The sequence below is a fragment of the Populus alba genome, chromosome 6 (genome assembly GCF_005239225.2).
Source record: "Populus alba chromosome 6, ASM523922v2, whole genome shotgun sequence".
In the NCBI taxonomy this organism is placed as follows: Eukaryota; Viridiplantae; Streptophyta; class Magnoliopsida; order Malpighiales; family Salicaceae; genus Populus; species Populus alba.
In genome coordinates, this window is record NC_133289.1 from 12848068 (window position 1) to 12866187 (window position 18120).

The 18120-nt window shown below is 34.2% G+C and overlaps 1 protein-coding gene across 6 annotated transcripts; it reads right to left on the minus strand.

Moving 5' to 3' along the window:
- Positions 1–1539: 1539 nt before the first annotated feature.
- On the minus strand, positions 1540–14152 carry LOC118047973 (uncharacterized). Of its 6 annotated transcripts, none has more exons than XM_073410160.1 (15): positions 13558–14152; positions 11811–12235; positions 11460–11739; positions 10659–10945; positions 9371–9553; positions 8310–9056; positions 8104–8198; positions 7940–7999; positions 7770–7858; positions 5955–6539; positions 5509–5580; positions 5084–5154; positions 4933–4990; positions 2795–3068; positions 1540–2619 (listed from the first exon to the last, which is right to left on the minus strand). In XM_073410160.1, the coding sequence occupies exons 2-15, from the start codon at positions 12221–12223 to the stop codon at positions 1907–1909; spliced, it is 3927 nt and encodes a 1308-aa protein (XP_073266261.1). In that variant the 5' UTR covers positions 12224–12235; positions 13558–14152; the 3' UTR covers positions 1540–1906. The 6 variants fall into 6 exon arrangements, with proteins under 6 accessions (XP_073266261.1, XP_034913344.1, XP_034913343.1 ...); XM_035057453.2 differs by having other exon boundaries at positions 11811–12245; XM_035057452.2 differs by having other exon boundaries at positions 11811–12347.
- Positions 14153–18120: the final 3968 nt, after the last annotated feature.

Below are 18120 nucleotides of genomic sequence, written 5' to 3' on the forward strand. Positions count from 1 at the left end.
AAAAAAAAACATCTCGTCAACAGGGTGGTGCCAGATTTTCTTGAAGTAACACCATTAATCAGCACAAATGGATGGCATTCAAAAGCCCTCCTCCAGAAGGGGACTAGGACCAGTCAAGCTTATGATGCCTTTTATGGCTCATCTAACTGGTCCTGCTAGTAAAACCATTATCCATAGTTATTGATCAATCAGGTTTTGTAGTGATACAGAGAAACCATAGCCAATTCTGGCAAAAGTATTGTTGACTTACAAGAATTAGAGAGAGAGAGGCACCAACCTGGACATCTGAAGTCCAAAGTGCTGTCCTTGCACGATTCTTCTCCCAAAGTGTAGATCTAGCTTGGCAATGGCTTTCTCAAAAACATAGCAAGGAAAACTGAAAGGATCTTGTAACATATATTCGTGAATACTATGACCAAGTAACCTTAAGCAACTCTGGTTGGCATATAAAAAAAAAAGTTAGAGGACCTTGGTCATTTCTAAAAGACAACGGAAGAGAAATGGTGAACAGCTGAAACCAAACATTGAGACAGGCATTGATGGTGAAGAAATGCTAGGAACACTTCAGTAGCTAATTTGAGTTTCAGTTAAGCATTGTGTCTGTGTACACGAGCAAGGACAAATAGTGCAGCAAACCACATCATTAAGACTGGGCAGTTTAAACTACTTCGAAAGGTTTACTATAGTCTTAAACCTTTTAAGTTTATCCATGCATCAATGAACACTCTGATATAGTCTATTAGATTTTGAGGAGCATTTGCCCATTCAGAACTTCCAGTTCAGTTTGTTATGCACGGTAACAAATGCTGAGATGAGAAACAAACATCATAAAGACATTCCTTACAATAACTTATTCTACTATCAACTATATCTTGATTTGGCTTTAAAGGACAGCCAATCAATAGCTAAATCTGTTAGATCAACATATAAACAACCAGTGACAGATAATAGGTTTGCCTTGGTCATGTAAACTGAAGGGTGAATTTATTTGGATGTGAAAGAGGGCACCTAGCATTGCATTCCAGGCACGAATAAATCTGCAAAGAAAATTCAAGCCAGACCTCTGATTGTAGCAACATTCCCTGCAAATATCAAGGTCATCCATTATAAAAGGGCCAATAGGGAGAAACACAATTCAACGATTATTAATTAGGGTCATTTCTTGGTCTAATGGTAAAAGCATTGACCTGTCAGGTTTCAGCACAATTTCCATATCTCTGTAAACAGACAAAATCTGCCAACATGAATTCTATTGAAAGAACAAAGCAAAGATGGGTGAGGAAAACTCTTACCATGAAATGCCCTTATAGATTACATTTAATGGGAACCTGTAAATGAATCAAAAGGCAAATATATCAAAGAGAAGACAAAAACTTTATTGTCTTTGGATCTTTTCTTGAGACTTGTCAGGGACTAACTCTCAAAGAAGTTACTGCATCTAATAAAGTCAGTGTTATCACAACTTTGACAGTAACGATATCTATTAAGAATCAGAAACTAAGTAGACAAGAAGAGATCTCTGAGAATGTCTGCAAGATATAAATAACTGAGCAAAAAGCTGATTTTATTAGAAATATAAAATGTATGTACAGGAGGCATTGTTCTCTGATTTGTAAAAGCTACAGCCAGGATACAGTGTTTGCTAACATGTAAATGATAGGACAAACTAGCTTGTACCTTGAACAAAAGATCTTTATGGTGAAGGTACCAACTTAATACAGGAACAAAATCCAAAGCATCCAAAAGGTTCACTTGAAAATCTTGTGAAGTCTACAAAAGAATCTATATAACCTAATTGTGGACCGGTGGCCAAATGACCATCCATATAACTGGTCATGTTTTTGACAACAGTGATTATGTGTTGTTTGTCAATAGTATAATGAACAAGACTATACAGAGAAAGACTTCAAACCATCATATTTAGATCTGAAAGGTCATCCATTGGAATTTCAAGGCCCATGAAATCAATGTCACCATGCTCTTGTAATCCATCATCATCAATGTTCAGCCATGAACCCAGATCCTGCCCTTGGCTGTCATCTAATACATCTATTCCTGGCAGCTGCAGGTTGGACAAATCAATAGCATCATCCAACACATCCAAGCCAAGCCTATCCTTTTCCTTTGCTTTGCTATTACTGTTGTTTTCACTTGACTTTGCCTCGGAAGGCAAAGTTGTCTTAGGTTGCTCCGATATCTTGCCAACAAGGCCATTCACAGAAACAGACAATTGCGTTGTTTTTTGCTTGGGCTTCGTTTTAGTTTTCCGCTCCCCCTTTTGATTAGATAATGTTGGTCGACCAATTTTAATAGATCCGTTTCTAGATAAAACCTCTCTGTTGTGCCCCTTTCCTTCCCTGTCTCTCTCACTCCTCTTCCCTTTTGTACTGCTCGATAGAGAACCTCCTATTCCTGATGGAGCACTTGATGGGCTACCAACAACATCATCAAGCAACAACTCCCTCTTCTTCATCCTGTTTGACCACGTATCTTCCTTACCAGTAATTTGTTCCGATAAGCGATTAACAGGTGGAAGCAGATCAGAAGGATTTGAGATGTGGCTATCCCCATTCTGACCCAAATGTAAAGTTCGAGGACTTGGCTGTGAACCCATGGAAGCTGCAGAAAACAAAAATAACAGTCCAAAATTGTTCCATGTGACTGGAAAACACAAATACAAAGGGTAAAACGACACATCACAGACAACAAGAACCCATAAAAAAGAGATTTAAAGAAAACACATCCACACATGAATGAATTCCAGAAGCAAATTCTGAGACATCAGAAAAAATACCTGAAACTCTGGCTTCCAAAGAGCGGGTTGAGGTATTGCCATACAACTTTGCGGATTCACCATCAGCAGGAGTATCCACTGATTGTGCACCATTTAGGCGGGCAGTCCCAGAAACGAACATATCCCTAAATGAGGGCTCACTGAAGCAGCTGTTTCCTGTAACTTCAAATTTATGACATCGCTCTAAAGTTCGTTTAACAAATGCTAAGGCAGCTTGCTTGGCCATTTTGCTACTGGAACTCTTCCCACCAGTGGCATTAGGACCCCAACAAGTCTATTAAATAATGCTGTGTTAGCTAACCATCAAATATATATCCAGAAGTTTTTAAACAATAACCTACCAGCCACCAGCATGATAAACAGTAAATGAAACAAGCTTCAAAAGAGAGAGAAAAAAATGGGTTGCTGTTTTCCAAGCAACTACCAAACACCAGTTAAGAATAGTCTACAAAGTAACAAAATGGCCGGACTCCAGGATGAAAATTGCATGTACACACGCTGATTCAACTCACCCCTCAGTGATGTGCACAGAGGGAGGGGGGAGTGCTGAAGTAGCTAACTAGCAAACCAAACCAGAAAAGTACAAGTTTTTAATCAAGGACTTTATAATTAAATCATGTCCTGAAAACTACATATTTCAATTGTTTTTCTTCCGTTCATGTACTCTGATGACACCATTAGTGACATTTACACCATTCACACCTTCAGACTTCAGAGCAATGCTGACTTGCTGCATTTCTCCAAATTATATCCTCCTACTTGGGTCATGAGAAAAGTTGGCAAAAGGCCATTCATTTCATGCTTTGGGCAGACCTACGTTGCCTCTCTATTAAACAACCTTTCACTGGGTTTCATCAAATCTTCCTGGAACAGGCATACCATATCAAGACAATTTGGACATGTGTTTCTCTAATTCTATCCTCCTACTTGGACCATGAGACGATTTGGTGAAAAGAACTCATTCCATGCTTCGAGCATTCCCATAGTATCTCTACTGAACAGCCAGTCACTGGATTTGGTCAAACATTTTGCTACAGGCATGCTATATGAAAAGAACTTGACTGATGCAGGAGGTTGATTTCTCTTCCCACACTATGTCATTGACACTATTGTAGATTACTCTTATTTACAATGACAGCATGAGGATGAACAAGTGTGGTATTTAAGGCAATTATCATGCCCTGTGATGATCAAGAAAAAGTAGTTTCTGAAAAAGTAACATGATTAGATTATGTTCGTTGCATTTGGAATTCTAGAAACCTTTTGACAATTCACAAGGATTTTACCTTAGGGCCAAATGGGTTTCTATTTAATGAACCTCAGTGCTAAATTTATTTTTGGTTAGGAAGCCTTTGCTGGATTTTCATCTGAATGCAATTTTCTACCTCTTGCTCAGATTGCCTTTTCAGATTTGAGTCTAATGGGTTATTGTTTCTTCACAACAAATTTTTGTTTTAACCCATCCAGTTTGGTGGGCGATGAAAAGTGAGAAGTATCCATATCCATCAAATTCAATTCTTCCTTGCACTACATGGATGTTGATCAAATGGACCAACCCATTTTTTGGGGCAGTAAAGACCACTGACCAAAACAGAGGCCAGCATCATGAAGAAAGGAAAATAAAAAAGGTAGAATTTTGGCCAAGGACCAAGACCACACATATATGGACATTGTTATTTATGAGTAGTGATCACTCACAGCACTCAGTAATTATAGCTTTATAAGCCAACCAACTAAATAATAATACTTCATGAGTTTGTGAAAATAAGCTGCTGCAAATCCTACAAGGGTGACAATTACTTACAGCAAATTTCCAAATAAGCTACCCAAAAATCACACATAAATAATGCAATATTAGTCACCAGAAAATACAAAGTATGCCTCTCATTTACTCTATCTATCACTTCTATCGATCCATAATAGCCAATTCTAGCCCATTTTCACCAAAGCATGTTTGCAGTACAACCCTGAACAAGTTGCAAAAAGTATTGTTCCTAGTTTAAGAGGTCAGTTCAGATATATTGGGCATCATAGCCCTTTGGTCCCCAGTCTCAGCATACCGATATATTCATACCCAAACATGAAAAGAAATGTGAATGTATGAAGTGTAGGAAAGGAGAATAAAGTGTGAAAATTACCATGTACTTTTCATAAGCCATTGTGACGAGTTTGTCATGAGCACGTTGTTCAAATTCCCTATACAGCCATGTAGTATCATGAGTACATTGTGAGAGTTCAAGTGAAAAGGCAAAAACACACTTGGATTTATAGCAAGAATAAATTCTTTACTTTTCTTGGAGTTCTTTCATTTCTGAGGCATGTTTCAACAGCTTGTCTAATAAACCTTTCTTCCTTGAAACCTATCATAATAACAAACAAAACCATGAGATGACCTCCTTTAAAGAATGAATTCATTGCAGGATGGAAAGTTCAACAGTATGTTTCAATGCAAGCAATAGATTCATATTTCAACTTCCTACTAAAAATGAAGAGTTAAAAAATTCACCATTCTGTAGAAAATTGAAAACAATCATATGACATCAAAAAGACAGGAAAAAGTGGAAAACAAAAGAGAAACATAAGTCTTGCTCGACTTAATATAAGAGATGTACATAATATAAATACATATACAGAGAGTGAGAGGGAAAGAGAATTAAAGGATAATTGATTGAAGTCATTTGCTATTAAGGCCTTTACAGTAAAATCAGAAGTACCTGCCCATGTTGATTCTCCTCTAATTTGCTAATGTGCCCACAGATTCCTTCATCATCCATCGGCATGTCAGGCTGTTTAAGGAAGATTACGTAATAAATGGCATACATTAACAGATCTTAGTGCTGTTGCAATAACATTACATATGACATTCGAAGGCAATCCCAGAAACCATTCAGCCAAATCCCCCCGTGCTCCCACCTCCCCACAACTGAGAGAAAAGAAACTTTAAAAAGGGGGCAGAAAGAAGAAAGGGAAAAGGAAAATAAGCTCCAAAAAAAAATTTCATTTAAATCCTGACTAAAGAATCAAACATCTGAAGCCATTATGCTGCTAAAATTAGAAGATCCAACACATTACCCAGCCTCGTGGTCCAAAGACAAATCAAATGCAGGAAAAGAATGATGAAACAGTGAAAAGAATAACGTTAATGTGGAAATAAACTTACCATTGATTCAGGAAAAATTCCCAGGCTAAGAACCTCCAAACGAAGTTTTTCTTCAATCTTCATATTATCATATTGAAATTTGGAACAGGCCATCCCTGATACCAATGCATGGTCTGAAAGGACACCATTTATGGTATTTCTCAAGTTTGAGTCAATACCCATGTTTGGGATGCCTGAAATATCATTATCTGTCTCATCGTGGTCTGGCTTCCCACTCACCTTGCAACCACTAAATGCAACATGTCCAGAAAACTGAAAATTATCTAGGTGATTCACACGATTTGATTCCAACTCCTCATGTAGCTCGAAATCAGTTCCATATGCATCAAATTCCAGGTCTGCATTTCCAAGGGTACAATCTTCCTCTGAGGTCAAGGCTGCCAAGAGTAGCTGAGAAAGGGGAATTTCTCTATCTACAGGCATTAACTGATCTGGAAGAAGTTCTGAAGTCCTAGTTTCAGCAGCAAGCTCAAGCTCAACCTCCCTATCATGTTCAAATAACCCATACCCATTAGGGACAGTACTGTAGTTGTTTGCATCAGAATGGACTGGTGTTGCTGACGGTGCAGTAAACACAATACTTCCCTGAAAAATGAATCATATGGTTAAGGAAATTAATACAACTTGCAGTTTTGATATGATTTTATTTTACAAAAAGAGGCCATCACTGGCACAAAATAATATTGGGTAATACTTCACCATAATATTCAATAATCAATGATTATAACTTTGAGCATTAGAAAGGCATGAGTGCTGCTTGTAACATTCTATATAGAGTACGGATGCTCCACAGAGATATTACAGATAGGTAGAACCCTAAAAGAACTAGCACATATATATCTATGAATATGTTTGGTGAATATAAAAGAGAAGGAAAACTAGTTTTTCTAGAAAGAAATATATTATAATCCGCCATGTAGTTAAAAGTATCAATTTATCAAATATACATGTGAAAATTGTCTAATGTGCAAAATAAATTAGATTCTAGCAAATTTAACAGATTGAAAGCATCAATACACCACTACACAACATCCATTCCATGTTCAAAATCAAGAAACACATATATAAGTTCATTAACATCTTAATATCAATCAATCTTCCAAATTGTTGGTTAGGAGATGCAAAAAACATTTATTTACTCCTCGTCTCAATCAAGATGAATGAAACCTTCATGAAAGAATACACAAGTTTACTAAAAAGAGATTCCAAGAGTCAAGACTCCATACATGGTACTGCTGCAGGTGGAGAAGTATTTGTGAATGGCTGATAATGGTTCAATTTCAAAGATATAAACCATTTGTTATTGATTAGCAACAAGAGCTTATATCAATATGCGTAATTTTATCAATGGGCTTGTCATCTCCCTTAATGAGGAATTCTTCTTTCTCTACCTACATGCTGCTGCTGCTGAACTAAATGAATGAATCTTGCTGAAAACAAGAATATAATTCCATCTAATAGGAAAACATTAAAATGATAGAAAATAGAAAGAAAGAAAGAAGTCCTCTACCATTTGCAACAATAGTCTAAACATTTTTGCAACAAATATCCATGAGTAATACTGCTGGATATGGACACAACCACTGAAATTTGATAAATATAGAAGTCTATCAACAATTTTGGACACGCACACACACTTAAATTATATGAAGGTCAAACAGGACTCACTTAGCTGTATGATTAAGCTTTCATAATAAGATAATTACTATTAATACATTGAATGATCATGGCTAAGTTTATAAAATGCTGCTAAGTGGAGGCGGAACAATTTTAATGCATCCTACATAAACTAAATTGAAGAACAAAAGGCCTTACCTGTTGTTTCAAGTGAGCAATGTCTACATCAGATATAAAACCAAAGAATGTCTCCATTTGCCTCCAAAATGAGCTCAAAAAGGCTAGGTCTGCAGTGACAATCAAATCAATTAACCAACAAAGACAGAATTCAAGCAATAAAAGGAACAAAAAATTTCAGTGACAAGTACCAGGATTAATAACAGCACTTGCAGCAGCCAATAGCTCTTCATGCCCACCTTCTGAACCAACTAAAAAAACCAAAACCAAAAGTAAATGGATGGAAAAGAAGAGAGATGGAAAGAAAACATTTAGGGTATCAGAAAATTATCTGAGGGACTTTGAAGTAAAGTACCAAGAAAATCTGCTGTTGCATTGACTGTTGTATTCTTTTGGCGTGTATAAGCCTTACGATCAGAGAGTTTTCTGGTTGGAGGACGGCCTGTCTTGCTGCACAAAAATATTTCTTGAAAATATGAGTTTCCAATCTGACATGCAGCAATGCTAGATAAAAAGAAGACATTTGATGGATAACTAGAAAATTTGATGCAGAATGTTGACCTTTCATTTTTATCAAAACCAAGTCTGGCACTTCTAAGCTGTTTTGCTGTTCCAACATTGCCCAGTTTCTCAACTGCTGTTGGCACAAGAGACCTTGTTGAAGTAAAACCCCTCCCAGTCCTCCCTTGCCTGCGAACACCATCTCCAATATCTTCACCTGAAACCAGCTTGTTCTTTCTTGATGGAAGGCCCAAAGGTGATATCTTTTGAACATTCTGCCCAGCTTTCTCATCTATCTCATCAGACTTTCTGCTCTTATCTTTAGATTTAACCTCTGTAGCCCCTGATTCTTCACTTTCTGATAAAACAGCTGACGATAAAGTGTCACCTTTTAATTTAACTTGCTGAGGAGAATTGCCACTCAAGCGCCTGGCAAATCCCACCCCAATTTCATTACCTGAAACATCAGATACACTATCCAAAGTGGGACTTTCATCATTGTTAACAATGGGAACCAAATTTGTTCTTCTAGCTGTTCGATAGATCTTCTGTGGCCTCTGACCAGCCCAGTGAGCAACAGGTGGAGACGAAGACCGAGCAGATGCTGTGCGTTTGCGGTTGTTAGCTCCAACAGCAGGTGGCTTGTTCGTACAATGAGAGAGCTCCCAATCATTGGGAGCAGTTGCTCTATGGACAACTGGGGACAACTTGGGCATAATACCTGAACCTGATCGGGGAGCCCGAATGGACGGATTCATTTTTGCACTGGAAGTGGGACTAGCAGAATTAAAATCATCCCGAACAGCCCTGAGCATTGTAGAGAAACAAAGGATAGTGAATCCATGTACAGCCTGATCAAACATATTAACGGTGCAAAAGAAGGGCGTAATAAAGAAAAAGAAAGTTTCCTATAAAATAGTCAAGGAAAAAACAATTCAAAGAACAAGAGATTTTCCATTTATCCAAAGAGAAAAATCCAATATGATAAGGAAAGAAACAGAGCTAAATGAATGGAATATAAATAACAACAAAGGTAATGGAATACAACAAACAACAACAGTTATGGAATATAAATAACAACAAAGGTATGTGAATGAATGTGTTAAGGATGCAGTGCATACTTAGTAACAGCTCTGATATTCACCCTTTCCTTATCTGAACCAAGAGGGCGTTCTCTCCTATCATTTAGAAGAGAACTGTTCTCCAGGTCAGTCCTAGGGGTCATCGATCGCACGCTCAAGCCTGTTGGTTGTGAGATACCATCTATTTTTCCAACTCCAACAGCACCATTAGAAACTCCAGGCCTATAGAGAAATACAAGTTAATCTTGCCTCACAAACTGGAGATTGCAGGATGTAAAGCAATTACCAAAAGTATATAACCGAACAAATCTTCCTCTAAAGTTAAATTAAGCTTGAAAAAAAAAAAACAGAGAAAGGATTCTAACAATAATTTAGAATAACTGAATTTACTTTTGATTATTGTTTCAGTGAAAGCCATTTTGACCATCATGTGAGGCCAAAATCTGGACCAAAATCCCAGAACTAGTGATGGGTTTTGATCTTAGCAAAGAGTGGCAAGAACTTCACAAATCTTTACAGCTAGTCAAGCACATCATATACTAACCACATAATCATTAAAGCAATCCTCAATGACAACTACTTCCACAACTGAAACAAAAGGAAAATTGTATTATTGCAAAAAAAATCTTGATGTGAAATTTGAGATAACCAGTATATTACATCTCTACAAAATATGTTTTTTATCTCCTTCATAAATAGGCATTCAAGGCTGTAACTGTGCATCTCACGAAGGTACATGTAACCAAATGTGCTTTGAATTTTATTGCTGTAAACTGGGTTGTTTTTCTTCACTAATTTCTTGAAGCTAGCCCATATAAGAAAAATACAGCTCAGGAAAACATCATATATAGGAGAGATAATCACAAAAATTAAAAGAAACAACTACATTTTACCATAATGGTGTGTCATTTTTCTCCCCCTTTTTTTTAATTAACACACCCTTGTCCCACAACAAGTAGTGTAAATGCATAAAATTGATGTTGGCTCCCACAAAAATTCTAGACCTTAGACTCAACCATAAATGGAAAGAGGATGATAACAAAAAGGAAAGAAACAACAGTGGCATAAAATAAAGATAGCATTATAATATCATGTGACAAACAATAGAAAACTGCATGAGTGTTTGATACAAATCCTCCTATTGGAGTAAAGCAACCACAAGGCTCAAAAACAATAATTAGGAGATAACAGAGGTAGTGTAAGGAACTCAAAAATTATGGAAAAATGATGACTAAACGAAATGGCAAAACATCGTGGTGTATGTTCACAGGTGCTATTGTAGTCATCGCACGCAGGTAGAGAAATAGATCACTTTCAGAAGGCATACCTGAACCCATGGGAATCAATATTCATTCTTGAACGAGCATCAGTACCAGGTCTTTGCAGCGCTCCCTGTTTTGATTCCCGATAGCCATCTGAGGGTTTAGTTGACACCATGTTTGAAGCAACATCTGGCTTTATCCCAGAACGCTTCTTCTTCATTTTTGTCTTTTCCCAACCATCAACACCAATTGATAAACTTCGATCCTCACCTTGAACAGCACCACTATTTGCAAGCCTTAGCATTTCCCTGTCTCTGTCAACAATACCAGATGGCCTGACCAGAGCATTACCCTGCACATCCATCTTTATTAGTCAGAGCTTATGAGAATTAAAAGCTTATAACAATATCTTAAGGAAACTAAGACACTGGAAAGTTCATGACATTTGGAAAACCTGGAAGGCACCACTAGTATTACAAATACGCATTGTAAACCAAGGCGCCACAAAAAATAAAAGAAGGAAGTCTTATACTTTAGTTGTAAATAACAGGTGGTATTTAAACAACATAGTACCATCCCGTCCTACTTCAAAGGAGAAGAAGAAGAAGAAGAAGGGGTTTGAATCCAGTGAGATTCTGGAAGGCAAAGGAAAAAAATAAAAAGGCAAATTAGCTAAAACAGGCAGGCTTCCATGTAATATTGTGGGAGATATCAAAACAGGGTCAAATGTATTACTACTAATTTACAAATGCAACCCAGATAAGGTGATGATGTCTAATCAATAACCAACATGACAAATCATACTGAACTTTACAAGTTAATTAAATAAAACAATCATGAACGGGTAATAAAAGGAAGTTGCATACCCGCACATCCACCAAAGAAGTTCGTGTGCGCTTGTTTGGAACAATATTTTTGGTCCGTTCTTCTGACTTTTGCTGTTCAAGTTCAAAACCACTGGTGGCAGAATGATTTTGAATTCCCATTTTACCCAGGCTTGGAACAAGGACCGACCGATCGCTTGATACTGAAGCATTAGGCCTATCATTAGAATAACCTTCTAATCTAGACCTCTTCTTTGACGGTATGGTTGGGAAGAACTTGTTGAATGCAGACAAGGCTTCAGTGAAAATCTTCATACGTTCCCTATTTATTTAATAGAACTTAATTAAACTAGTGAAAGGTACTATGTAAAATGCAAAATATTCAAAAACTACCTGCCCTTGACAGAGCTTCCACGCAGACCATCTCTTACTCGCTTGATTTCTTCAGGTGAGGGAGACAATACCACCTTGCCTTTCAAAGAACCAGAAGAGTCATCTGCTGAAATTCCAAGAGCAGCATTCATGTGTCGCTTAAAGTCCCCTTGACGACTAGATTTATGGTCTGCAGCCACCACCTTTGGATCAAAACGCATGCATTGGAAGAAGTTCACCACGTCTCCCTGTGCTACCACAACACTACTTCGAGCCATGTTCGGGACAGAAGATAGGATTGGATTCTCTGTACTCTCACGAAAGCTACTCGATCTGTCCATCTGAGCAGCTAAGTGGGATCCACGATGGCCACTAGAGTATATCGGCCTATCCGGGCTATCAGAAGACATATCGAACTTACTAGACGTTGCCATTGCATCAGATTCCTAGCAAACTCTGTGTTATAAACCCAATAGATACAATAATGCATGAAAAAGTAGTAGTATTGTAGCACATAGAGGCAAATTGGAGTTCAAACGACAATAAAGGATGATACGCCTGCAAAGGACACAAATCAAAGGATAAGAACTGAAATCCAAGTTCACTTATAATATGATTTACAATGACAACTTGAACTAAAAGTCCCAACATGATCAGTGATAGTTTTAAATTGCAGAATATTAGGAGAACGAAACCAAGCTGAGATAATTAGGAGCATTGCACCATGCTGAGATTCATAATTCCACTCAATTACAAGTTCCTCAATTTAGTATATTTTTTCCAAGGTTTGCAGGCATCAGCATTATGAGATTGTTACTTCTTAAAGACCATTTTTTGAAAGGAAAAGTCCGACATAAAAACATTAATACCAATGAAACAAATGGTGAATGATGTTATATAAGTGATTTACTTGCCATATAAATGATTCATAAAATCATTGCATTAATAGTTATTAGTGTTTTTTAGTATAAGTTTTCTTTTTGTGTAATCTTACTCTTTCTAATTGCAGAAAAACAATGATAAAATTAGAAATTTGGGATGATGGCTTAATTTTTCCTTAGGGTTAGTCTCCCATTTATCCATACATCCCTAATCAAGTCAAATTATTCATTGATGTAATCATATGGATTCCAATAGTCTTTCTGGCAAACTTTTTCCACCAAAACTAACAGATTTCAGACAGGAGACTTGACTATAATCTCTAATTAAATTTTTTATGATAAAATTACAATGGCTAATATAATCTGCACTTCTAATAGAACCAACAAAAAAATCAAACTAAAAGAAATGGGAAAAAAAAAAAAGAGCGAGAGACTGGTAAGTAGCCTTGGTCTTGAAGATTGCAGCCTCAATAAATTACGCTTATTTCTCCACCAGTTCACCATCACGACACCAACAATTTAAGTGTAAATCAGTCAGACAAATAACACTGAGAACCTGTACTAGGTTTAGACCATACGAGACCACAAGTGAAAGGGGCATGAGAGACAGGTTTTGAAGGAGTAATAAACCAAAACTGTCAGGAATTTAATTCGGATTCCAACTTGATAGTAATAGTAATATTTGGTATAAAACTGCAATAATAAAAGTACTAATTCTACTTCTACTTGACATAATAATAAATCCTCAAACTCATGGCATTATTATTATTATTATTATTATTATTATTATTATTATTATTATTATTATTATTATTATTATTATCAAGAATAAAATACTCCTGCTAATAACATAACTTGAGAGTGAAAATTCAAACTATATTGCATACCTCCAAATCCTAGATGGAATCACTCGAAGCAGCTGTGCTGTACAATAAGACAATCATCTGCACAATTTTTTAACAAAAGACTATGTTCCATCTCATGATAAAATCAAACCACCGTTTCCCTCAGATCTCCTCCTTGTCTTATATGATCAGTAGACTTCACCGGATGAATTTTAACCAAGTTACTGCAATTGCAAATACAAATCCAGTTGACCGGATCTATCGACCGGCACCGATGAGGAAGAATCACGACCAAATATTATTGACCTGTTTGTCAACTCTGAGGTCGTCCCTGTTGCTTTGCTCACTCTTCAGCAAACAGTGCTAGCTATAAATGATACACTCTTTAGCTCACTCTTCTATTTGATCGGAGATGTTGGAAATTTCAGGAAATCGGAGTGGAAGTAGTAGGATTTTAGGGTTAGGGTTAGGGTTAGGAGATGAATTCGGTCTAGAAGGAGGGTTGATTTCTTAATTTCTTCGAGTTATTGTTTTCTTTTTAAAAAAGTTTCATTTATCAAAAACTGAATGATTTTCTGTCATGTGATGAGCACATGATTGGATTAGCTATAGACAGCGTTGGTAAGCTAAGAGTAATTCCATTTTTGTCATTCACTAAAAAAGTTTTTTATTACAGGGATTGAACTGTGTGCCTGGACGGATACAAAACTTTGACACCCAGCAATTTTACGGGATAATCTAATGGTAGTTTTTTTATTGTAATTTTTTTAAAAATATAGTTCTGAAAAAAATTTGTGATTTTAAAAGGGTAGATTTAAACATAAGTTAATTTTTCTATTAAATAAACACAATTAATTATCATTACTTGTTATTTGATTATTAGAGATGATTTTTTATTTTTTTACATCCTACAAACCTAAATCTTTTAAAATATAAGTGAAATACACTTATCATAAATTCTTATATAAGATGATATAACTATCTATATAAATCTTCTTCTCTTTCTAACTTTGTCAATCATACCATCTTAAACAAGATTTCTATATATTAGCTTTAAAAAATTAAGTCATTTCTCATTTAATTATTATTGGTTTAATTCAATCTTATTTTTCTTTCCTTGTTTGTTAATCCACAACATACTAGATTCTTAACATGTAAAAGATTGAGATTGCCTTAATAAAAGGCAACCTATGGGACATTAAATTGTCCAATAATAGGTTGAGTCGAATGTAAATAAAGTGGTTGTGTCATATAATTGGCTTAAAAATATATATATACTTGTGGGATAGGTGAAACCTTTTATACGATTATATCCAAATTGGATAAATCTTATTGTGGTATCTGTTGTATGAACATGTGATACTTAAGATGTGTTTAAGAACTTCCCAACACTTTTAATAAAGTGCTTGTTATTGAAACATAACTAAGGACATGCTTCCCAGGAAATTGATCAAAAAGAGTTTTTGATCAACTTTATATGAGCTTGTTCTATATTTGTTTGAGTTAATCAGTCATAACTTACATGATCTTATTGACTAATACAATATTATTGTGGTAAGTAGTATTAGTTGTATATTTTATTTCTAGTTAAATAACCCTCAAATTAGCATTAGATAGATTCAAGTTCTAATAAAAGAACGTATATTTATCCATTGTTGTCAAATTAGAGTTCGACCAACTAATCATGTCATTTAATACTAAAAAGAGATAATCATGAGGTTTTGCTAAAGACATCAAAACACCAATATAACCATCAAAACATCAAGTTTTTTTTTATAAATTGAAAATATTGAGTTTAGTTGTAACTGACTACAAGTCGTTCTTATGCTCCATAACTCTATAAAAGATGAATTAGGAATAGTTATTAATACCAGTTTTATTATATGATATAAAGAAAATTTTTTAGTCAAGAGTTTGAAAATTATTTTGATAAGGAAAAAAACAATGAGGTCAAAAGATATATGAACAATTCTATTTCATAAAAAAAATATGCAAAAATAGATTAGAAAAGAAGTCAAGAGTTACTGGATAATGCAATCAACATGAAAGTTGGTGTTAGGTTCCTAAATCTAATGGCTCGTGATTTTCTCATCATTTATTCTTGTTGTTGTTTTTTTTTTTTTTTCATGAAAAGAGCATTACTGAATATTTATTTAACCATCTTATGACTAAGTAATATTTAATCTTGTATCAATTAAGAAAAAACTTTAACCAAGTATCAGTTACTATATAAGATTTTAAATAAAAAATAAAGATTTTGATTATTCTTGTTTTGGATAAGAAGGGTTTGGCTCTTTTAAGATTTAAAATTCTTAATTTTTTTCAAGTGTTTGTGGGGGTACAAATCCATATAAAAAATTGAAGGTTTTAAAACTTCAGACTAGATGACTTAAATAAGAAATTGTAGAATTCTTATAAAATGTTTTATAATTTGATGTGGTAGGTTATGTAAGTGCACTTTTCATATAAATATAATATGGTTCTTTTTTTTTTTTAACAAAATATTTATATAGGACAGTACATTGAAACCTCTTAAATTATTATTCTTATCTTATTTATTTTTAAAATGAAAATTTTATGATATTGATTCGACAAAAATCAATATCTAACATATTTAAGCAAATAGAAAAACTAAATCCTAAAATATTTCATGATATTATATAATATCAGTCAAGTTTTTTTACGTAAATAGATATTATTTTCTAAAACAACTTAGAATTTTTTTTATATGTTTACTTATGAACCATTGTTATTATTGTAATATGTTTCTTATATAGCTATTTTGTATGTTTAATATTTGAATCTCTTTTTAATTGCATTCATACTAAAAAAAATATTCAAAATTCTTTTTGTGTTTAATATATTGTAATATGTTTAATATTTTGACTTTGTTTATGTAAAAATATATTTATTATTAATAAATGTTTTTTTTATCTTTAATATTCGTTTGTGTTTGAATATTGAAATTAATATTTGATTAATAAATTTAGAGTAAAGATGAAATTTTGGGACAAAAATATTTTACATATAAAATTATAAAGTTATTATAATTATGAGATTCCAATTGCATCACAATATTATTCATAAATGTTAATGGATGCTTTATTAAAATTTGACATTAATTAGAGTTGTTGAAACTGCTACATATCATTTTTTTTTTTTAATGAAAAGAAACAGTTGTTTTTATAAGTTAAGGTATAAGGAATACTTGAAACTAATATATAGGTTTTTTGTCACATGTTATTATATATAGCTAAAAGAGGTCAGTGTTTTACTGTGGACTGCAATGTACAGTCCACAGTAAAACACCGATCCCTGCTGCTTTACCGGTTTTTTTTTTTTTAAGTTGTGTGTGTTTTACTGTGGACTGCACTGTGCAGTCCACAATAAAACACTTATCCTGTTGATTTACGTTTTTGTTTGTTTTTTTTTTTTTTAAGGTTGTTTTTTTAGTTGTTTTTTTATGCCTTTTGGAAAATTATTTTTTGCTTTTCTTTATTTTTTTTTATTTTAAAAAAATTTAGTTTATTAATGTTTTATTAATGTTAAATTTTTTTATTTAGTTATCAGACTTTCATTACACGTTTTCCGGATTTAACGGGTTAACCTGGTTTGACAAGTTAACCTAGAATTTTTTTTTTTTGCGTTTTATTCTTTTTAATTAATTTTTTTAGTTTAGTTTAGTTGTTAATGTTAAATTTCTTTTTATTTAGTTATTAGACTTTCATGACATATATCCTGAGTTTCAAGGGTTAACCTGGTTTCACGGGAGAACCCAATTAATTCTGGGTTGACCCGTCGATTTTTTTATTTATTTTTATTTTCATGAATTTTTTTGTTTAATTTAGTTTGTTAATGTTAAATTTTTTTTATTTAATTATCAGACTTTCATGACATAGATCCTGGGTTTAACGGGTTAACATGGTTTGACGAGTTAACCCGAATTTGTTTTTTGATTTTTTCTTTTTAATTAATTTTTTTCGTTTAGTTCAGTTTGTTAATGTTCATTTTTTTTTTTTAGTTACTAGACATTCATAACACGGATCTGGGGTTTAACGAGTTAACTTGGTTTGACGAGTTAACCTGAAATTTTTTTTTCTTTAAATTAATTTTTTTCGTTTAATTTAAATTGTTGATGTTAATTTTTTTTCTATTTAGTTATCAAACTTTCATGACACGGATTCCGGGTTTGACAGGTTAACTTGGTTTAACGAGTTATCCCAGTTAATTCTGGGTTAACCCATTAATTTCTTTTATCATTTTTAATTATCAAACTTTTCACGATATGAATTCAAGATATGACGGGTTAACCTGGTTTGAAGGGCTAACCCAATTAATTCATATTTTTTTTCTTTTTCTTCATTAGTTTTTTTCTTCATGTTAGTTTTTTTTCTTTATTTTTTTTTAACTAATCTATTTAATTATCACACTTTTATGACACGACCTTGCATTCAGACCAACGTCCAATGCTATTGGGTCTGGTATTGCAGTCCAGACACTTTTATGCTAAGGGTTAACCTAAGTTTAATGTTATTATTAATATTATAAATATTACTCTTGGATCAGGCGTTGCAACCAAACCTAAGACTCTTGGATATAACTTTG